We start from the raw sequence: 22,039 nt of genomic DNA on the forward strand, positions 1-22,039 counted from the left end.
AATTATTTAATTTATTTATCTTTAATAATGTTATCATAGGACATTGCGAATATTCAAAATTAGTGGTGTTCTTTGATTGTATTTATTATATTTTATATTTGAAATATTTTATTTATTTGATAGAATTGTAAGTTAGTAAAATTTTTGTAAACAATTTAAAATTATTATTGAAAATACATCATTAACACTTTATATATATTATTCTGATTCATTGACCATTTTTGAGGAATTAACATAAAGTATAAGTTTGACATTTGGCAAAATGGGATACTTTTTTTTAACTAAAGTTAAAAATGAATATATGCCATTTCTAGATCCTATCACATCATTTGTTACAAATTTTTTTTTCTATTTCTCTAAATGTTGAGACAAAAGTTTTTAAAATATGTTTAAATTAAACAAAACTTTGATTAAAATATTTTTAAGGTATTTATTGCAATGAAGATCAACAAATTTATTATAAATAATATATTTATAATTAAATTATATAAATTCTTTCAACTGTTAGTTCACACAATACTTACTCTTTTATCTTATAATCAAATATTTTCGAAAATAATTTGTTTTAAATATATCCATCTATTGTAAATTTAAAATCTTCATCTGAAATGGAAACATTTTTAAACATGTTTTTTCAACAAGAGTAATTTTTTAAGTTTTTTCTTAAATGAGAATTTGTAGGAATAACTTTAAATATAAATAATTATTTCCATAACAATTTGATTTATCATCTAATCCTAAAAAATCTCACTTTTTTTCAACAACCTCAAATTATACACCTTTTTTATATAAATATTAAATTTCTTAATTACTTAGTCCTTTCAAATTATTATTTTCATCTTTATTTTTAAATTAAATGCTAGTATTTAAAAAATTATCAATAGTTAGAATACGTTTTCTCCCAATATACCTGGATATTTCACGTTAATGATATATATAAAAATTTAATATAAAATTAATTTTATAAAATCGATTTATAAAATTAAATTAAATTTAAAGTTTGATTCTTAATACAATAATCATAGAATAATTTTAAAATATCATTCTCAATAAGCATAGAATAAGTTTAAGGTTTTTATTCTTAAAAATATCATTAGTGGGAATCTTGTATCATTAATGAAAAATTATTCCCCAAACAATATAAAAGAATTTTAAGATTCTCACAAATACCATTCATTAATTCTGAATCTGAAATACATGAACACCATTCTTAAAATGTTGATGTGAGAATCATATTCATAAATAAATAAATAAATAAATATTCTTAACTTGTGTTTTTTTCCTATAAAAATTGTTGTCCTAATTATTATTTTCATTGTAGTAGGTAATGTCTTACTGATAAAGAAAAAGGTGACACTTATTTTTCTACTAATTAATATTATACAATTAATTGGACTAACTTCTATAATAGTTAAACTTAAAATTATGCAATATTTTTTATTGATTAATAATTTTTTTTTAAATATACTAATATTGTAGTAAAAATAAACTCATTCCGTATTTTATTATAAATGTTTTCATCAATCTATTATAAAATTATATACTATAAAATTAGTTTATGTCTAGATTAAATTATTTTTAGATAAACTGATATAATTTTTTTTTCTAAATTAAATTATAAATAAATTAATTTGTTTCATTCTTCAGTCATAGTTTTGACTCTGTTGCTTTGAAAAAAAAAAGAGTGGAGTTTACGCGCAAACGCAATCCACGCATTCATCGTCAACGAAACTATACCAACTACCACGCACGACCCCAACCAAACAAAACTTTGTTTTTTTTTTCTTGGTTTTAAATAGAAAATTCTTCAAATAATTTTTTGGAAAAAAAAATATTTTCTACTTGGTCAACTTAAGGTATATTTTTTCCTGTTCTTAAATTTTTTAACTTTAAATTACTGTATAATATTTAAAAATTAATTGTTTCACTACTTACGATAATCTGAAATATTTATGTAAATCTTTAACTATGTAGTCTGTCTTTTTTTTTTCATTGTAATTGTGTATTCTTTAAAATATATTAAATATCTTTATGATATTTTTTCTTTACTTTCCGTAATTTTTTATTTAAAGTTAATTTTTCAAATTTTTTAATTCATACTGATATTAATGTACTTAAATACTTAGATTGAGAGATCATCTACTTATAGACAATATCAAATTACTACAATAATAATATCATTTGACAAATAGTTATTTATTTTAAAATATTTTCATTTATTTGCAGTATTGATTATTAGTTTATTGTACATGACAAAAAAAACACATGAAAGCTATTGATTTATATATATATATATATATAATAATAATAATAATAATAATAATAATAATAATAAAACTTAGGAGCTATAAAACATTGAAGAGTTTGAAAACAAAAATATGAGATTACGGAGTTGAGAAAACGATGAAATTGAAGAAACAGAGAGTGAAATAATAAATAGATGAGAAAACCTAAGTTATCTTTGTTGAAAGATTCAGCATACTAATGATAATTTATTTTTTTATAGTTCTATTGTATCATATTATTTTAAGATTTATTTACAAATTTGATTAAAAAGGTTAATTTTTTATTTAGTTATTGTTAAAAAAAAATGTTTTTAAGATAGATTTTTTTTATAATTAAATATTTTATTTAAATTTTATTTTGTGTGGATATAATTTTAATGAATTTTTTTTATAAACTTTATTTCTTAAACTTATAATATGTTTATTATATAATTTGTGGAATGGGAATTTCCTAAGAAACAAATCTCATATTAATTGCAACAAATAATTAATGTTTCCTCATATAACTATAAAACATTTTCCATCATCAATTTGGTCATGCCAAATATAGAGTTGGTTTGTTGGCAATGAATATGACTTCCTCCCTCCCTTATTGGAGGAATAATTAATAGAAAGTGACTAAATAAAAAGAAAATAAAATAAAATATTTGTTATTATAAACTTTATACTTTTATTATTTATTTATTGTTATTATTATGATTTTATTTCTTTATTATAAAAAAAATAACTACATTTATACATTTTTCCATACAACCGGATTTACCATTCCTTCCATTTTTTTTTCTTATTTTCTTTTCTTTCCATACTCATTGGTCAACCAAACAATCCCTCAATGAGTTTTTTTTTACCTTTTTTATATATTAAATTAATGCTTTATTTAAAATAAAGATGCATCACTTAAAAAGTTATATATGTAAGTAAATATTATAAATCCAATGTATTATTTACATCAATATCAAATAGTATTTTATATGAATTTCAAATATACACATATGTCAAAATAAAATACAAAAAAATATAATTTTTTTTTTATTGTAGGGTTTTCTTACTTGTGTTGTTTTCGACTATCATGTCTTACAATTATCACATATTTTAAATAAACACAAGAAATATGGTAAATTAAAGATTTTTAAAACTTTTAATCTATCTTTAAATTCAGTTAGTGCAATCACAAACATATAAATTGTCATACTTTATCCATTATAATGTGCTAAACAAACAAGTATTCATAGATAACTTGTGTTTAATATCACTTATGTTATAAATTCAATGACATACATAAACACTTAACTATGTTTTTGGAAGATAGATGTCTCATATTTGATTGAGATTTGCACTTGTCATAATACTTTCACTATGTGTGCACCTGTCATACTACAATTGACGTGTTATTTCTCGCACAACTACGTGAACATATGATCTAAGTTATCTCGTACGACGGGGTAAATCTATATGACATGTTACACAAACTATTTTTTAAATTACGGACTCAAACATATGAACTTCCATCGACTTTCACCACTTGGTATTTTTTGTTTTTTGTGATTCCAATATATTAGTAGAGTCAATATATCATATTTTAAACAAATATCTAATTCAATGCATAACCTAAACAATTTTAACATTATATTTCCTCTCCTGAAAATACCATGTCTCAATTACACTTCTACATGGTTCATAATTCATTCAACACCTTGATATACCATATAATCATATAGAATTTTAATTTTTAAAACATATTAGAAAATGTAAAATTCACATGCAAAACAAATTTAAATCAAATTCACCCAATAAGTATGACTTAAGAACAAATGTTATCTAATTTTTACTTTTTGAATTTTGTCCAACAAACAGATAACTCACTTAGCAAGTCTGCATAATTTTGCATAATCTCTTTGCATAATCTCCATAATTTTAAACTTGTTCAAGTGACTCAATAAAGTTTTTCATGTATTTTTCTATAGTTTCCAAACTATAATTTTCAACCGTCATTTAAAAACACACAAAGTATGATTCCATATGATACCATTAAATCAACATTTTATAAAAAAAAAATATTTTTGTAAGAAGTTTGTTTTTCTTATTCAAAATCTTCTTAAATTATTGATGGAAAAGTCAATAGAAGAAAAATTCACAGTTTTTCTTACTGCGACTTCATAGTTTCTTCTAGCACCTCTATTAACATTTACATACTTTTTAAAATATCAAAATTATTTTTTATTTTATTGATATTTTTTTTATTTCATAAATATTTTTGAAATTCTATAGTCTAGAATACGTTTATTAAAAAATTTTGTTTTGACTGTGGAATTATAATGTTTTTTTTTCAAATTCTATAATTCAATATATATTTTTTTCTCAAAAAATTTCATTTCAGATTATAAAATCTGGAAAGTATTTATGAATCTTAAAATAATTTTTATATTTTAGAATCTAAAATATATTTTTTAAGGGTTACATTAGCTATGCCAGGAAAAAAAACTTTGGAGGTGTAGGAAGAAAACGCCCGTTAGAGGCCTTGCTATGGGCCTGGGGAAATCAAAAGCCCAATGGGTCGTGGAAGTTCAGTATTCTCTACTTTCACTTTCTTCTATTTTGCTATATACTCTTTTATCGTCTTCTCCACTTTCCGATTCACTCTCACCGTTAAAACAAACCCTGGCTATGGATAGCTTACAAGCCACTTACAAAGACGAGGAAGATGAAGAAGACGAGGCGCCACCACCCGCCACCGCTATCACCTCCGCCATCACAACCGTCACTACCGCCATCATCTCCACCGACGCCGAATCACCGGAAGCTCCTCCTGCCACCACCAGCACGCCCTCCGATACCCCAACCGAGCATCCCAACGACGCGCGATCAGAACCCGACCCGTCTGACGAACTCTCCGACGATGATGCGGCCTCCGACGGGTCCAAAAAGTCCCCGAAATCCGGCCGTGAAGAAGGCGACGCCTCTGATGAGGAGCCGCCGCCGAAGAAACAGAAGCAGCTCTCCTCTCTAACGGCGGAGGCGGCGAAGGAGGACTCGCCGGTGCCGGCGACGGCGGATGGCGCCAACAACGCGACCACTCCTGCAACGAACGGTTCGGCGCCGAACGCGAAGAAATCGAAGAAGAAGAACAACAACGTGTGGGCGACGAAGTCGACGCGGAAGGGGAAGAAGAAGAACAACCGCAACAACAACACCAACGGCAAAAACGACAACCACGCGAACGGCGAGGACAACGTGCTGATTACGCCGGTGCCGCGGTTCCCCGACAAGAGCGACGACACGGCGGAGATGAAGATTTGTCTGTCGAAGGTGTACAAAGCAGAGAAGGTGGAACTGAGTGAGGACAGAATGAGTGCGGGGAGCACCAAGGGTTACCGAATGGTGAGGGCCACGCGCGGAGTCGTGGAAGGCGCGTGGTACTTCGAGATTAGGGTTGTGAAGTTGGGGGAGAGTGGGCACACGCGCCTTGGGTGGTCAACTGAGAAGGGTGATTTGCAGGCTCCTGTTGGGTACGATGGGAACAGTTTTGGGTATCGGGACATTGATGGGAGTAAGATTCATAAGGCGAGTAAGGAGAAGTATGGAGAAGAAGGGTATAAGGAAGGGGATGTTATTGGTTTCTACATCAATTTGCCGGATGGCAAAAACTATGCCCCCAATACACCTCAGTTGGTCTGGTATAAAGGCCAGCGCTATGTTTGTGCTCAAGATGCTAAGGAAGATCCACCCAAAGCGGTGCCTGGTCAGTTTTCAACTTTGTTATTTAGTTTTCATGATTCTCATTTACCCTTTTCAGCTAGGAAAGTGAATCTTCAATGATAGATTTGCACTTGGTGATTAGTGTTTTTAAGTGAAGATACTACTGAAATACCTGATTGTTGCTTGCTTAGTGTTTGAGGGCTTAGTTAATTATTCATGCTTTTGGGAGGAGGGAGAGAATTTGACTTGACAACCTTGTTTTTATGTCTGGATTGCTTTATTGTGATTGTGTTATTGGTTCTATTTTCTGCCTAGATTCTTAAGTACGGGAAACTGAATGTTGCCAATTTATCTCAGTATTTTCAATGATGGGCGGTGGATATACTTGTAATGGACGTTGAAGCTGCCAATGGGCTTGGAAACCCTTTTAAAAAATGTAGAATAGACTAAAAGGACCTGCAGAACTCGAACAAAAGGAAGTTAACGATTTATATCGAGGACAATGAACATAATAAAAACATTTTTCTTTACAAATGAAAACTTGGGCCCATCTTGTGAAACTTAATTGAGAAATACTAAAGTTAGAGACAGAGACGCAGAATGTAAGAATCTAGAAACAGTGTTTGAGGTTTGATAAAACAGAGATCAGAGCCTCCAGAGAGAATAATACAGATGAGAGAGATCACAGAAACAAAACATGATAGAAACAGAGATGAGAGAATTTGTTCAAAATTTTTACCCATTGCAGCCTAGAGACATGTAGCAGAGATGAGAGTAGAAAGTGACAGTAAGGTTTTCGTGTCCTTTTTCTTTCTTTTTGTACAAAAGTAAGTTGAAACACCTAAAAAACGTCTAAAATTTGGTAAACATGTGTTTGGAAGCATGCACAGAATTGGAAAATGAGGAGACTCTCATATGCCTTCATCATTTCCACTCTGGTTAATCTTGTGGAACATTGTTTTCAATACAATTTTAAGTATACTTGCAAACCCCGAGTACTATGGGTTATTTCATATTTCAAAGTTCAAATATTATTGATTGGACTTACCATGGACGTGGGAAATTTTGTAATTTGGATATGGACCCATACATGGATGTACATCTGGGATATTCTTGGGCAGTAAATAGGTGGAGCTTGATTTCAGATTACTCTATGCAAATAGGCCAATGCTTTTTTTGTTAGCTTATTAGTTTCCAACCGTACCCCATATTGGAAATCTGATTTTTTCTGTAAATTCTTATTGTGAATTGGTCTATTTCTTTCATTCTTGCAAGTTTGTTGATGGTGCATTATCCTTGCCATGACACTTCAGTTGATAAAGAAAATCAAATTCTTCTACTAGTATGCCAATAATGTGAATAATTAGGGGTGGAAATGAAAATAAACTTGTTATGTGCTGTAAAAAATAGCAGTAGATTCTCATCAATTGAGTACAAAATGTTGGACACGTTACTTAGAAAGAAATGTCATTTTTCCCAATCTACAAATATTTAATGCTGATCCAACTTTTTTGAACTCTCTTCTCCTCAAAAGAAGGCAAATGAAATACAATTTAAGAAAAGTTCTTAATAATAAAGGTTGTATTTTTTTAAAAATGTAAAAAACCCAAAATATAGAACTTCTATAAAAGTTAATTGGAGAATTTTTTTAATGAGAAGACAAGCACCCGCCCAAAAGACTAGGCCAAACATTATCCAGGTCACCCATGCTATATTTACAACTGGTTTTTTGGCAATTGGGGGGTGGGGAGACAGCATTTTGCAACATGGATTAGAGGTTTCAGTGAGTATACATGCTTTGTGATGTGTGAGGAGACCATGGCCATGGGCGAGTAGGAGCTTGTGAATACAGTGTATATCTGAGCTTATATTGAAATTTTCCCAAATGCACTAATTTGTTACCTCTTAGGATGAAATGTTTGGAAGTGATTGAGAAAGTGAGAATGCAGAATAGTAAATATATCTGTAGCATTTTTTCTGGTAGTTAAGTATTATTTGTGCCGGTGGGTGCTTGTCAGTGAATCCTTGAAAACCTGATAGTAAATATCCCTTACAATTGAAACAGCTGTTGACATTTAATGACCACCTCCCTTGCATACAGTACATGTCTACACGATTCAAGTAGAATTTTATGACATTATTTGATCCATGTGGCCAAGTCTACTAAGTGGGAAAAGGGCTTGATGTTATTGTAGTTCCCTTGCATATAGTACAAACATATTCCCTTTACTGTAAGTTGTATTTTTTTGCGGGAACTGTAAGTTGTATTTTATGTGTTCAATTTGTAATTTTCTTATATTCTATTCTATTCTATTCTGTGTGCAGGAAGCGAGATATCATTCTTTAAAAATGGCATATGCCAAGGTGTAGCTTTCAAGGATCTCCACGGTGGTCGTTACTATCCTGCCGCATCAATGTTTACTCTCCCCAATGAACCAAACTGCACGGTTAAGTTCAACTTTGGTCCTGAATTTGAATGTTTTCCAGAAGATTTCAATGATCGGCCAATTCCTAGGCCAATGATTGAAGTTCCTTATCATGGTTTTGAGAATCGAGTTGAAAATGGAGAATCTAATGAGAAGAAATCCTAGAAAGTGTGACGTGTGTTGCATTTTTTTGTTAATGATAAAAACTGATTCACAAATGATTAGATTAGTGTTGTAAACGTCTGCTAGAGAGAAATTGGCCGCGTCAATTACATGAAATATGTAGTTTCTAACTTTCTTTGCCTTATTATTTTTTCTATTCGAGTTACATATGGTGCAGTATGATCATGCGCAAACCCTTCGGATACTTCCTCACAAGGGGGATGACTACGAGCAAACCTTAGCTCACATGGTAATCTAATCACATCCCTGTCATAAGTGATCAAGACCTGATGCTACAGCTTCCTGTGGCAATTTATTATAACAAATCTGAATTGAATTTCCTTTATGCTGGTCTGTGTATGCAGACATAACCCCAAATAAGAAGAGCTAAGTGCCATGGAGGTGACTCTGCTACTATGGAAACATTCAATACATTATTCAATCGGTTAATGAGCTTAAAGAAATTTACATGCTTTATTTACGCCAATTCCTCTAACATTGTATAACGATAGCTATTGAAACTGGTTCTCACTTTTCCAAAAGGCCTAACCCCAAGTCCCAATTACAAATGCATCTACAAACATTCCATCATTTGCTTGAACAATTTGCACAACAATTTCATTAAAACGTCCCAAAAACTGTTTCAAAGATTCTTTCTTTGCTTACTTTACATAAAAAAATTCTCTCACTTTCAGAGGTTTAACTTTATTTGTTCCGGACAATCTAAAAACGTAGTGGTATCTTTGGGAAGACTACTAAACCAATCCAGAACTGTCCTCTCGCCAATGTTCTAGCAAACATCTTACCACGCATTGCATCCAATCCCCTGTACATTAACATTTGTACTCGAAGAATTTTGACACGAACACCTAGGTCCTACCTTTTAGAAAACATATTAATCTTAGAAAAAACACATAATTCGGTGGTATGGGCTCCACTAAATTTTATTTAAGAAGGGTCGAAAATTCTGATGAGCCTCTTCTTAATGCCAAAAGCCAACCAGTTGATTCCTGATTGCCTGTTGGAACTCTTCTTTTGTTTTCTTAAATTTGTCGTGAATTTGAAATGATTCAGCCAACATCTCCTATGCAACTACCACGGTCGCCAAACTTCTCCAATGCATGAATCGCACTCATCGCCACCTCCCGTCGGAATTCAGGTACAATTTGAAGTCCTTATTGTCTTGTTTGATTTGTTGTTTGTGAATGCTGTTTTGTTTGATTTGCTGCTCCTGAACATCTTCCATCTCTTTCTCCTTTTCTGTGAGCTTTGATAATTTATTTGATGTGACAAAAACTCAAAAGAATGGGAGACAACTTCGTTTAATTCCGTTTTTACTTTGAATTGATTAACCCATACAAATAACTCATCAAATTGATTAATTAAGAAAATGTAATAACACTATCTATATAATTCATTTATAGAGCTTATCACAGTTAATAATTATTCATTCCTAAAGAAATAATAAGAACTAACTAATTACTCTTCCATATCTGTGTCAGCAAATGATGGTTCTAATGAATAAGCGAGTTGAGATCCTCTGGAGGAGACAAGGGATGCAGAGATTGGTGCCGTTTGGAAGGGAAAGATGGTCCTTTCCTGAACGAAGGTCGCTTCTTTAAGCGATGCAGAGTTAGCCTGGCGTAGATGCTATAAAGAAAAGGTGCAGCTCTCTCCTTAAATTTGAGAATGAAAAAGGAAAAAACTCTAAGAAATATGAGGATGATCATGATTGCAGCTAGGTCCCACCACTTTGAATTATCAACTTTAATGCCAAGCATGGTTTTGAGGATGAATTCTCCTTTCAGTTTGGCGCCACCAGGTTCCAAGGGATCAAACTCCAATCCCATCAAGTCATTCTTGAAAGCCCCCTGCGTTCCCATAATCAGTAAGTAAGTTGCTATTGTTACACTACGTACTGAAAAGGCCAAATTTCAGAAGACACTAAATCTTAGTAAGTACCAATCCAGTCCCAAATAATTCATTTCATACATATATATCCTTTTGATCATGCACTTTAGAAGGTGATGCCTCTAAATTTACCTGCAATCCCCATGCGCCGAAATTGATGTATGATATTGGGTAACGCCAGAAGAATTTGGGAAGATCAAGGATCCGACGGAAATAGCCAGAAGTCATCATCATAAGACCCTGCACACATATATACTTAAATCAGCAACAACGATTTTTCAATTGAAAATGGGGTTATATTGTACATAGTACACTTACAATATATCCCGCTCCAATTGTCAATCCCATGAGGAAGTTGGGAACCAGTGAAGCTATAATCATCATGGAGCTCTCCACAACCGCAATGCAGCCCATAAGATCCAGTGTGATATAAAGAAAGTGTGAAAATTCTTGACGAGACGAAACCATATAATAGGTTATTGCCCCCGTAGCAGTGGACATCACTGCCAAAAACGGAAAGGAAGACAGAAAATTTGAGAGAATATAGACTCCTACACCATAATAACCACTCATTCTTTCTTTGTAGAAGACCTGTATCCAGAGGGTAAAAGGTAAAAGAACTAAATGTCACAATCCTCTTGTAAACATGTTTGTAACTTTTTCATTTTGCATCAAAAACTTTCCATACCTTCATTTCTTCTAAGAAAGAAGGGAAGCTCCCAATGGACATGAATGTCATGAAACCTGAGATAAATCCGGCACATGATCCTCTCGCAAAAATGGCTCTGTAAGTCGTTCCAACTCCATGAAAGATTGTTCCAACGCACAAAGATAAGGCAACGTAGGTAGTTATCCTTATCCAGTAGTATCCCAAATCTCTGGACATGTTCAGACATGATCTCCGAGTCAGCATTGATAATTCCTTCCACCTTTTGGTTTCGCATTTGCTTTTACTTTCAAAATCATGTCCTTCCTGTAACATGCTGGCCTTTACTTCCCACAAAATATGTTTTGAATTGTTGCAAAATGGAGTATTAATAGTTATGTGAACCATTGTATATTGATCTTTTTCCTGTGCATGTCTTTAAATTCAAGCACATGTGTTTTCTAAGAGTCATGATCTCTTCTACGAAAGGATTTCTTATATTAGTGCATTTTCACAAGAAGCCAAAAACTAGCTAAGAAATAAAAAACAAAATGAGGTTCTTAGAGTGTGAAAAGTTCACCTTTCTCTATTTATCTCCCTTTGTTTTTACGACACACGATGAATCCATCAATGTTATACGATGTTTTTTTCATAGCTTAGCTAGCTGTATAACAGTTTCAGCTCATGCGAAGAATATCATTAATTACGTGAAGTTTTTATGTTCTGTAAACAATAGTTAGTTATAAGGCTTCTTACTATGTTTGATATTTCCTTGATTCTTTCCCTTGCAGTGGTTGCATACTCAGACCATCGGTATTTTTCTACGAGTGTTGCTTTGATTTCTGCAGTTGATAATGATACTTCTTCCTGTATTAAAGGAATAAGGAAGACAGTGAGAAAGAAGCAAATTTGATATGTGAGTCACCTTTTGAGCTATAGGATCCTGCTTTGCTAATTATATATACGTTTCAGCTGTAGCTAGACAAAGTTAATTTCTTTTGCATGTTCACCTTTTAATAAAATTGAATTTTCCGAGAAAGAAGGAAAACAAGAATAACCAAATTTTAAGAAAATAATAATTATAGGGAAAAAAAGAAAGATAGACAAATAAATGAAACTTGATATAAAGAATGGTTATATATACTTGTCTTGTTTGAGAGGCCGTGATTGTGGCTGTGACAGCGTCAAAGTCTGAATTGATACAACGGAGGAAATGATCAGAAGGGTTTCTTCTACTTGGACACGGGAATCCCGCTTTGGCAAAGAACTGCATGCGCAAATACCATATATATGGATAAACCGTGTCAGCTTTTCACCTATTAATGTTCTAAACACATGATTTTTGTAATTGTGTCAGGAGGATAACATGAAAATTTGCTTTAGAATATGAATACCTGAGTTGCCTTTTGTGCAGGTCCAAAGTATACTGTTTGACCCCCAGAAAGAAGAAAAAGATGATCAAAAAGTGCAAAAACCTCACTACTTGGTTGGTGTATAGAAGAGATAACAGTCTTGGCATCATGAGCCAAATTTCTGAGAGTTTGAGCAACAAAATATGCTGAGGCACTATCAAGACCAGTGGTGGGTTCATCAAGGAACAAGAGGGTAGGTCTTGTGAGGATTTCAAGAGCAATGCTTAGCCTTCTCTTTTCTCCACCGCTTATACCTCTCAAATGCCAATTCCCTATTAACCGATCTGCACATTCTTGAAGACCCATTTCCATAATTGTTCCCTCTATTCTCTCATTCACCTCTTCTTTCCTCATGCTTCCTGGCAGCCTTAGATTCGCTGAGTAATATATTGTCTCTCTCACTGTTAGAGTTCCCAGCATTGTGTATTCTTGTGTCACATAAGCCTGTGTGTTATATGTATATCATATCATCAACTATTTATTCACAACCAAATATCAAACACCTTCATCAAATTCATTTTTCTTTTACAAATTTAGTGCCATTTTTTACTACATAGACTGATACTTACAGCACCTCCATACTCCAATCTCCTCTTCTTTCCATTTAAAAATACACTTCCAGACATGATAACGTTTCTGGAGAGTCTTCCTGCAACCAATTATCTGATGTTAATATATATAGGTTTAGCCATAAATAATTAAGAAACTCAACAACACCACTAAACTAGCTTTTATTTTTTTACAGGTAAAGATAATTTTATTAAAAGAATTAGAAGTGGACAAGAAATAAAAATGTCACTTTTACTAGCTTAAAAAAATTCTGATGTAGAGTTACTTAGAAGAAAATCATATGAAACACGGGATCTCTCTAACTTAAACCTCTTTACATTGACGGAAAATAAACTCGATCAAACAATCTAAATTGCTATAGAACATTGTGTGTAGTTTTATAGTTTTGTTCTTTTCCTTTTCTATGTACTCTTTTCCTTCTTATTTGATTAACCCCTTTCTTGGACACCAATTAATGGAAGGAATGTTCTATAAAAGCTCCCCTCACACTTCACATTAATGCTCATCTCTTATGTGACAATACAACCTGAATGTATAGGAAAGTTCACAAATTGAATTGGGAAAACCTGATGACATTGTGAGAAAAGGCAAAGTGGTAGGATAGGATAGTGAATCTAGGAGGAAGAACAAAATTATCTGCTTTTTTTCCTACACTGGGATGGTTATACTAGAGAAAAGATTTAATAATAAAACATGATAAGGGCAATTGAAAATAATAAGAAATATATAGAATTACTTTGTTTTACGTGTCAAAGTATTAGTGATGGGACATATTGGACCATGTTAAGGAGAGATATCATTTGAATATGGTCATTAATATTACCAGAGTACAAGCATTAAATTTTGGCTGCAAAAGTAAACTCAATAATGTCTAGAGGTGATGAAGTAAAAAGTTGTATGCATGATTGTTTTAATCAGATGAGTAGAAAGGTGGAAGAATCAACTACTATATATGATTGAAAAATTAGGAGGAGAAAGTAAGCTACATGTTGCTAACTGATAAATTTGAATCTTGATTTCAAGAATGGTTAAACAAACAAGAAACATGAGTAAATTTCTTAAGAAGGAGATAAATTTGGGAAGAGATCACAAAGTTGGTTGTTTGCTTACCTATTGTTTTTCATATGAGCTTCTTCCAAAAACCTTTTTTTAAGCAAAAGTGTCACCAGCAAAACCATTTTCAGGTATACGTTTAATACACACATCCTATCTGTTATTTATGCTTCCAAACTAGAGAAAGATAAAAAAAAAACAGTTTGTCTCCCAATTTTATTTTCTTCCAGCTGTGAGTTCTTGTCCTCTAATCCCAAAATTCACCTCATAAATTCAAATAATTTTAATATATAACACATGAAAGTGACCACACAGTTGATTAAACTAATTAAGTAATGGAAGTCCTTAGATTTCCTTGTTAGGAAGGGTTATAGTTATAATAAGTTACTTGTCTTGGAACAATATCAGTCTTCCCTCATTCTGATTTTAGTGTCAACTCTCATTCTGATTTTAGTGTCAACTGATACTCGTAATATTCTGCATATGTCTTTTGATACTTATTGAACTGCACTAAATTATAATTGATTTTTTTTTTCTGAAATGTGAATCTTGCATGAAAAGATGAAACAATTTTAAAATTCTATTGTGACACCATAAAGGTGTCGTTCAAATATTTTCCTTAAAAAAAGAAATTCTGCATAATATTAGATGATTTGAAGTCCATAACCACATGACCTCAACAAGGATACTTACCATGTTTGGTTTGCTCTTTGATTCAAAAACCAAACATGAAAGACCATTAATTTTGCCATGAAAGTCGTATACAAAGTGCAAGAAAAATAACATGCACATACACACAGAGAAGGAAGTAGAGATGAACCTGCCAAGGCATCAAGAAGAGTAGATTTTCCAGAGCCAGAAGGACCCATGATTGCCATGATTTTGTTGGGTTCAGCATATCCACTCAACCCATTAAGCAATCTCTTAGTGTGTCCATTTCCAAAATTTGGAAGCACAACACTTAAATCTTCCCACACAAGATACATCCCTCTCTTCTCTGAAACTCCCATTGTTTCACCACACTCAGCAACACCATTTTCATTGGCAGTTGCTGCTTCTATCTCCATTTCTATAAAATCCAAGACAGGCTTTTGTTGATCAAAACAAAGAGGGAAACAAATAGCATAGATACTCTGATATAAATGCATAGATATATATGCACACTGAGATGTGGTTGACAGAGAAGAAAAATATCTAGTGAACGAAAATAAAAAGTGAAAAAAACATGCAATATCAACAAAACCAATTCAATTTTTACTTTGTTTTCATCTTATCAAACATGCAATATTATATTTTACTATTTCTCTTTCCACTCTCATATTCCAATTTGGATCATTCTTGGTGTATTAATTTGATTCAACTCCCACAGATAGAAAAATAATAGTGACGTACCTTGTATCAGTTATGGCCATGCAGGTGAAGGATAAAGACAAGTCTGGAGTACGGCTCCGGGGATATTTAAATTAAAGATTAGTCTTTCCATCACAATTTGTTTACAGTAAAACAAAAATTATTCATTTCTGTTTCCATCTCACAAACTTTGAACTTTTGAAAGTTTTCTCTATGATCATGGTATAGTGGATCACTGTGTTCTGAGGGTGTGGATAACAATTCATGCCTATTTCAGTGACTCCAGTAGTTTTGCTTCTTCTTTTCATGGTGATGAACTTCAGGTGTTTTCATGTGAATCTGACATTGAAGGCCATAGACATTCTGATATATATATATATATATATATTTTTATCAAAGTTGATAGTCACAAGTGCATGGTGTTTTTGGTGTGGTGGTGGCCACTTATTATAAGTCTCATTCATGCTCTCTTATTCTATGTAATCAATATAATTCCTACTCTACAATTTGTGGGACATTCTTGTTATATGGTTTTGGTCTTATCTTTTTTGCATGGGACCTTCCTTATGTAGGCACAGACACCTTGTTTTTCATTCATATATTCTCTTTTCATTAATAATTTGGTGGCCTTTCTAAAGCAAAACAATTAATGTATATTTTTAGTATAACCTTAAGTACTTAATTAATATTATAGAGTGAGAAAGTAATAGAAAAATATACATTAGAGAAACTCAAACAAGGACAAAACACATCAGATATGTTTATGTAGCTCATCTTCTGCTTTTGTCAGATTTTCGAAAAAAATTATTTCTATTTACACATTTATCATTACATTAAAAAAAACTAATATACATGAAAAAGGTTACAGAAACTTTATTACTAGTATGAAAAATAAAAAAATTATTATTTTTGCATTTTCTTTTATGAAAACCATAAACAAACGAAAATAATAAGGATTTTTATGAGATCTTTATTCATTTCATAATTATTGTGCATTTGATTGGAATGGACATAACGTGCATTTGGCCTTTTCACATTCATCTTCCAATGTTGTCTCCACATGCTTTTTCATTCTCTTGGTCTCACTTTTAATCATTATTAGATATTGTATCGGTTTGGTTTGGACGAACTGTATAAGGTTGTCTAACCGGTTAGTGATAAAAGCAAATATGTGACAAATCAGATATTTTTTTTTATATTATACACATTAAATACGACATATTAATAATATAGTTTATGACAAAATTGAATAAATAAACATATCAGATAAAACAAAAATGTGTAATACAACACTCATTATACATTGAATACTTACTTGAACATCAAAGTACTTTTTGCAGGTACACTCTTTACTGAGAATCGAAGTTTAAGACTTAAGAGCAAAGAAAAGAAACAACGAAGTACAATTAAAGAACAAAAATCAATAATTCAACCAGTTACTTCGGTATACAAGATTTTGTATAGAATATACAATTAAGCGTCCTTTTGAAATTAAATCTTAAATTTAAATTATAAAAATTATGTCTGATTATATTTTTTTAACTTGAGTTTTTTGAGAAACATAATCTAGTTTTTGGAGTGTATGAATGGAAAGAAAAGCATTAAGAAAAATTAGTGCATCTTAAATATTCTCTTGAAGTTTCTTTCTTTATGTGAAGTAAAAGACCACCGACTATGTCTCTGGACTTTTTATTTGGAGAAAATGAAAAAAAAAATGCAGAACTACTGTATATAATGGAGAAATAATGAGAAGAAAGTACACTTCATATTGTTAATTTAACAAAGTTTAAGAACTTACTTCTATTTTTTCCTTTGTGCTTTCAAACCTTTTCTTTTAATAAAAAGATATACAAATCCATGAGGGAAGGAGGTAGCATCTGTTTGGGTATCCGCAGGGATCAAAATCATTTATATTTGGTGACATGCTCTCCTTACAAAAAAAAAATCATTAATATAAATTAATTTTAGAAATTAAAATAATTAATTATTATTTAAGTAAATTAAAAACTATTATATAAATTAAAAAAATTATTGGTATCTAAAGTAATTTTTATTATCAAACAAATTTTATAAAATAGTTTTTAAATTAGTATCTATCTATTAATCTTTTAGAGACTAATCTAAAATCTAATTTATATATCAATTTAAGAACTATTTTATAAATTTTTGTTAATAATAGAAACTATTTTAAATATTTATCATTTTTAGTCTCTTAATTAGTATTTAATTTAGTTATTATTGTGACTATTTATTTTTAGTTTTTAAATTTATTTCCTATTTAATAATTAGTATATGAAGCAAAGGAAGGCATAAAACTCACACATTCACTACTCTCTCTCTATACAGTGGTAGCTGAAACCATTCCAAACATAAATAAAAAGCAAAGCAGTTAGTTGCATTTGTGGTTCCATTTTTGTCATCCCTTTCTTTTACTCTAGCTGTGAGTTCTTGGCCTTCTGATCCAAAAATGCACCTCACAAATTCTATTTTTAGTACAAGATATGAAAGTGATCAGAGAGATGCTTAAACTAATTAAGTAGCTTCTCATATAAACTGCAGTCTCACAATATTTGGTGACTTGAAGCCCATAACTCTGACCTCAACAAGGGTATTAAGTCAGTCCAACAATCCCATAATAAAAGGAAAGAAAACTCTAAATTTAGTGTATGTACAAGTTTTAGAACCAAAAGTGACAACAAAAATCTGACATATACCTTTGTGCAGATCACAGTAAGCAAGGCTAAAGGGTTGTGCAAGTTATACAAGTATATCAAAATAGGTACATTCTTTGATGTAAAAACCAAACATGAAAAGATCATCTTAATTTTGGCATGAAAATCGTATACATGTACAACCAAAATAACATGTACACACACTAATGTTGACAAAGGAAGCAGAGATGGACCTGCAAGAGCATCAAGAAGAGTAGATTTTCCAGAACCAGAAGGACCCATGATAGCTACGATTCTCTGTTAAATCTTCCCCACAAGATATAACATTTACTAAACATAAGAAAACTTGTAAAAGTTGGTTTGAAATGTTGTTTGTATCATGAGAGTTCGTAAGAAATTAAATAAAAACAAAGCAAATGATTTGGATGATTCAATTGAGAAAATTTGAATTAGGGTTAATTTTCTTACTCGTTTGTATTTTTAATAAATAAAAACATATAACATTCCATATTAATTTTTCGCATACAAAATTACTAAGAATGAACTAGTTTCTTTGGAGTGATCTTGTTTGGACAAATTTAAAGAGTTTTTAATGTTCTAACTTTATTTTTTCATGTTGTCTTTAACTTGTCCATTATCTTTTAATCATTTTATATATATTTTTTCTTAAATTTATAAAATCAACACAAATTTAAAAATAAATCATTCATTATCTTATAATAAAAATTATATAAAAAATTCTAATTTTTAAACTACAGGTTAAATTATAATTATTTTATCTCATAAGTAATTATATTTTTGTACGAAATATTACCAAATTATTATGTGATGTATATGGATTTGGTTGGAATCAAATCAAAAGAGGGAAGAAAATAAGATGGTGATTGGTGAAGTATGCATAGTAACTAATGTGATCCAACTACCACAGGCAGAACAGTAACAATGACTGTGTCAGTAAGAGTTATGGTCATTCATGTGAAGTCTCAGACTTTGGGGTATGACCGTACAGTGATTGAAGTGAACAATTCGAAAAATCTATTCAAAGATTCTTTTTCTTTCTGTATCACTTTGTATTGCAAAGGGAACAGAATTAAAGAAACACTTATTCCATTTATTATTCTCTCCACCACATTTATGCATTGTTTGGATTCGCTGATCGACTTTTAGAGCGGACGTGCGAGCGGGTGCACGTTTGGATCAACTGATTTGTAGGAGAGTGTGCAGATGAGGGAGTGAGTCTTTTTTTTCTTTCTTTCCTCATATGCGAGGATTAGCACTGATGAGAGGGTGCATACATGGATACCCATTCAAAGTTACTGTAATACCCTTATTTCTTCAAGTGTGTGTGCATGTGGAAGGTTCTTAGATTTGTTGAAGGCTATGAGGTTGAGAAAGAGGAAGAAGAAAGCATAGGAAAAGCACGGTAGGTGAGTGAAATAAATATTACTGAAGGGAGAATCGATTTTCAAATCTGTTATAAGGAAGGGAGAATCAATTCTCATAGTTGTTATAAGGAAGGGAGAATCGATTCTCAGATCTGTTATAAGGAAGGGAGAATCGATTCTCATAGCTGTTATAAGGAATAGAGAATCGATTCTCATAGGTGTTATAAGGAAGGAAAAATCAATTCTGTTGTGTGTAATTGTTGATTTGCAAAATCGATTCTCATGTAAGTTATTGTGAAGGCAGAATTGATTCTTCAATTGTGGTGGAATCAATTTTCATCACTCTATGTAGAAGCAGAATCCATTCTTAATTAATAATAATTAATAATAATAAATTTTAACTATTAATAATAAATTTTAATTAATAATAATAATAATAATAATTTTAATTATTATTATTAATCTTATTATATATACACAATATATTCATTATATTATATTATATTATATAATAAAAATAAAATAATTTTAAAAAATATTAAAAGAATATAACTAAAATTATATATAATAAAAAATGTATACAATAATAATAATTATTTTATATTTTATTTTTAAAAATTATGAATATTTCAATAATTTATTTCTATGTAACAATTTTCAATTTTTACATATATTCATTATTTTCCATCTAAACATTATTACAATTATGAATATTATCATTTTATTTTTTAATTGAATATGAAATCTTAAAAAATACCTCATATTTCATTATTTAAATATTTTAAAACACAAGGGTAAATTTGTAAATTCACATTTTACACCTTTAAAAAATATATATAATTCTTTTCCAACCATCACATCACTCACAAATTTCAATAAACCATCCTCATAAATCCACTCTAACATCCCTCAATCCAAACAATCTCACATATCCTCTCAAATCTTCACACATCCACTCCCTCAAATCCCCACAAATCCCTCCCTTAATCCAAACACACCCTTAGTTTACAAGTTATTCTACATTGGTTGTCATTTTAGAACACTATGGACTTTTAAAAGTTTTCCCATGAGGGGTCAACAAAAATTACATTTTTCTCTACTAAAGGAATAGATGAGTATGATTGAAAGAGTATGAGACCTCTACACGCTTCTTAAATGATGTATCTGTGTTGGACACACGTATCAAATATCGATATGATATGTATTTGTGAAGTGTCCAATTTAAAAAAATATTTGTTGAATTTCTGACAATTTCAACACGGTTCTAACACAATTTAAAAAAGTAAAAATACATTAATTTTCTAAAAGTTAAATTATTGTATAAATTTTAATATAATTATAAAAATCAGGAAGAAATCTTTTTAAACTAGACATGAGAAACATTTTTCTGTTAAAAAAAACTTAAAAATATTTGTGCACATAAATCTTTATTGTCAATTTATATAATTCATAATTATATAATATATAGAACCGTGTCTCCGTGTCCTACATTTTAGAAATTATACGTATCTTCGTGTCCATATCCGTTTCGTATCACTTTTCATGTGTCTATTATGTTACATATCTCATCAAGAACTGGATTTATATGGAGGAGGATTAACATTTATAAGGGATGCTTTCTTTATAAACAGTGTTTACAAGAATTCAAGCCTGTGTTAATGAGTGCTGTAAGATAACTGTGTTGCATTTGAGAGTCATATATAAATTTACTGTAGTTGTGAGTGTGGTGGTGGCCATTTATGTTCTTGTTATATGAAATCGACACGGCTCCTTCTGCACTATTCTGTGGGACACATTATATGGTTTTGGGCTTATCTTTTTATTTGTCACCTTCTACTCCACACCTTATATAATATATGCATCTTGCATGGGAATTTGAGTGACCACACATAACTTGTGTTTCATTCTGGCCCCCTCACCACTAAATTCATCTTGCTTCTCAAGAAAACGCAGTTCACATAGAACTCGAAAGATATACTATTCTTCTTGTAAAAGGGTTGAGATAGTATCATCTTGGCTAAATCATTAGCTCCTTCAGTAGCGATGATTGAGATATCTAAAGATATTCAATGTTCAAGTAAGTACTTAGTATACAGATATAATGAATGTTGTAACAATAATATACTTTTGTCTTGATTTTTATGTTGTTTACATGTTATTATTGGATTAATATTAAGATATGTGTCGTGATTAAGATCTGTTTTGTTGGATATTGTATTTTTTAATTACATATAAATGCAATAAATGCACGTAATATTTTATTCTTTTGTTTTAATTATTGAATTAATATTTTTAGGTAATAAAATCATTTAAGAGAAAAGAATGGGGCAATGGGAAGATGAAAAAGAAAAGTGTGAATTAGTATAATGGTTTTTTTTACGTACCAAGTACTAGTGGGCTAGTTGTAAGTCACTACGTCAAAGGTTGTGTTCTACTAATTTTGGTAGTCTTTGAAGTAAAAAAAAAAAAGA

The 22,039-nt window shown here is 30.9% G+C and overlaps 2 protein-coding genes and 1 long non-coding RNA gene across 3 annotated transcripts; 2 read left to right on the plus strand and 1 right to left on the minus strand.

Moving 5' to 3' along the window:
• The first annotated feature begins 4,887 nt into the window (after positions 1-4,887).
• LOC137809969 (protein TRAUCO) lies at positions 4,888-8,700 on the plus strand. The gene is made up of 2 exons (XM_068611087.1): positions 4,888-6,024; positions 8,307-8,700. Exons 1-2 carry the CDS (start codon positions 4,950-4,952, stop codon positions 8,570-8,572), a joined length of 1,341 nt encoding a protein of 446 aa, XP_068467188.1. The 5' UTR covers positions 4,888-4,949; the 3' UTR covers positions 8,573-8,700.
• Positions 8,701-9,925: 1,225 nt separating this feature from the next.
• LOC137809899 (ABC transporter G family member 15-like) lies at positions 9,926-15,478 on the minus strand. The gene is made up of 9 exons (XM_068610983.1): positions 14,982-15,478; positions 13,108-13,187; positions 12,521-12,982; positions 12,271-12,393; positions 11,883-11,993; positions 11,169-11,453; positions 10,799-11,071; positions 10,613-10,720; positions 9,926-10,440 (listed from the first exon to the last, which is right to left on the minus strand). Exons 1-9 carry the CDS (start codon positions 15,307-15,309, stop codon positions 10,084-10,086), a joined length of 2,127 nt encoding a protein of 708 aa, XP_068467084.1. The 5' UTR covers positions 15,310-15,478; the 3' UTR covers positions 9,926-10,083.
• On the plus strand, positions 10,951-13,070 carry LOC137810046 (uncharacterized). The gene is made up of 4 exons (XR_011080836.1): positions 10,951-11,091; positions 11,918-12,042; positions 12,309-12,427; positions 12,541-13,070. It is a non-coding gene; the product is annotated as an uncharacterized lncRNA (long non-coding RNA).
• Positions 15,479-22,039: the final 6,561 nt, after the last annotated feature.

Source organism: Phaseolus vulgaris, chromosome 11, assembly GCF_000499845.2.
Source record: "Phaseolus vulgaris cultivar G19833 chromosome 11, P. vulgaris v2.0, whole genome shotgun sequence".
Taxonomy (NCBI): domain Eukaryota; kingdom Viridiplantae; phylum Streptophyta; class Magnoliopsida; order Fabales; family Fabaceae; genus Phaseolus; species Phaseolus vulgaris.

Coding starts and splice junctions, on each gene's coding strand:
- LOC137809969 (XM_068611087.1), top strand. CDS start 4,950: ATGGATAGCTTACAAGCCACTTACAAAGACGAGGAAGATGAAGAAGAC. Junction 6,025..8,306: donor TCCACCCAAAGCGGTGCCTG/GTCAGTTTTCAA, acceptor TTCTGTGTGCAG/GAAGCGAGATATCATTCTTT.
- LOC137809899 (XM_068610983.1), bottom strand. CDS start 15,309: ATGCATTTATATCAGAGTATCTATGCTATTTGTTTCCCTCTTTGTTTT. Junction 12,983..13,107: donor GATTGGAGTATGGAGGTGCT/GTAAGTATCAGT, acceptor TATAACACACAG/GCTTATGTGACACAAGAATA. Junction 11,994..12,270: donor CGGCCTCTCAAACAAGACAA/GTATATATAACC, acceptor CCTTTAATACAG/GAAGAAGTATCATTATCAAC.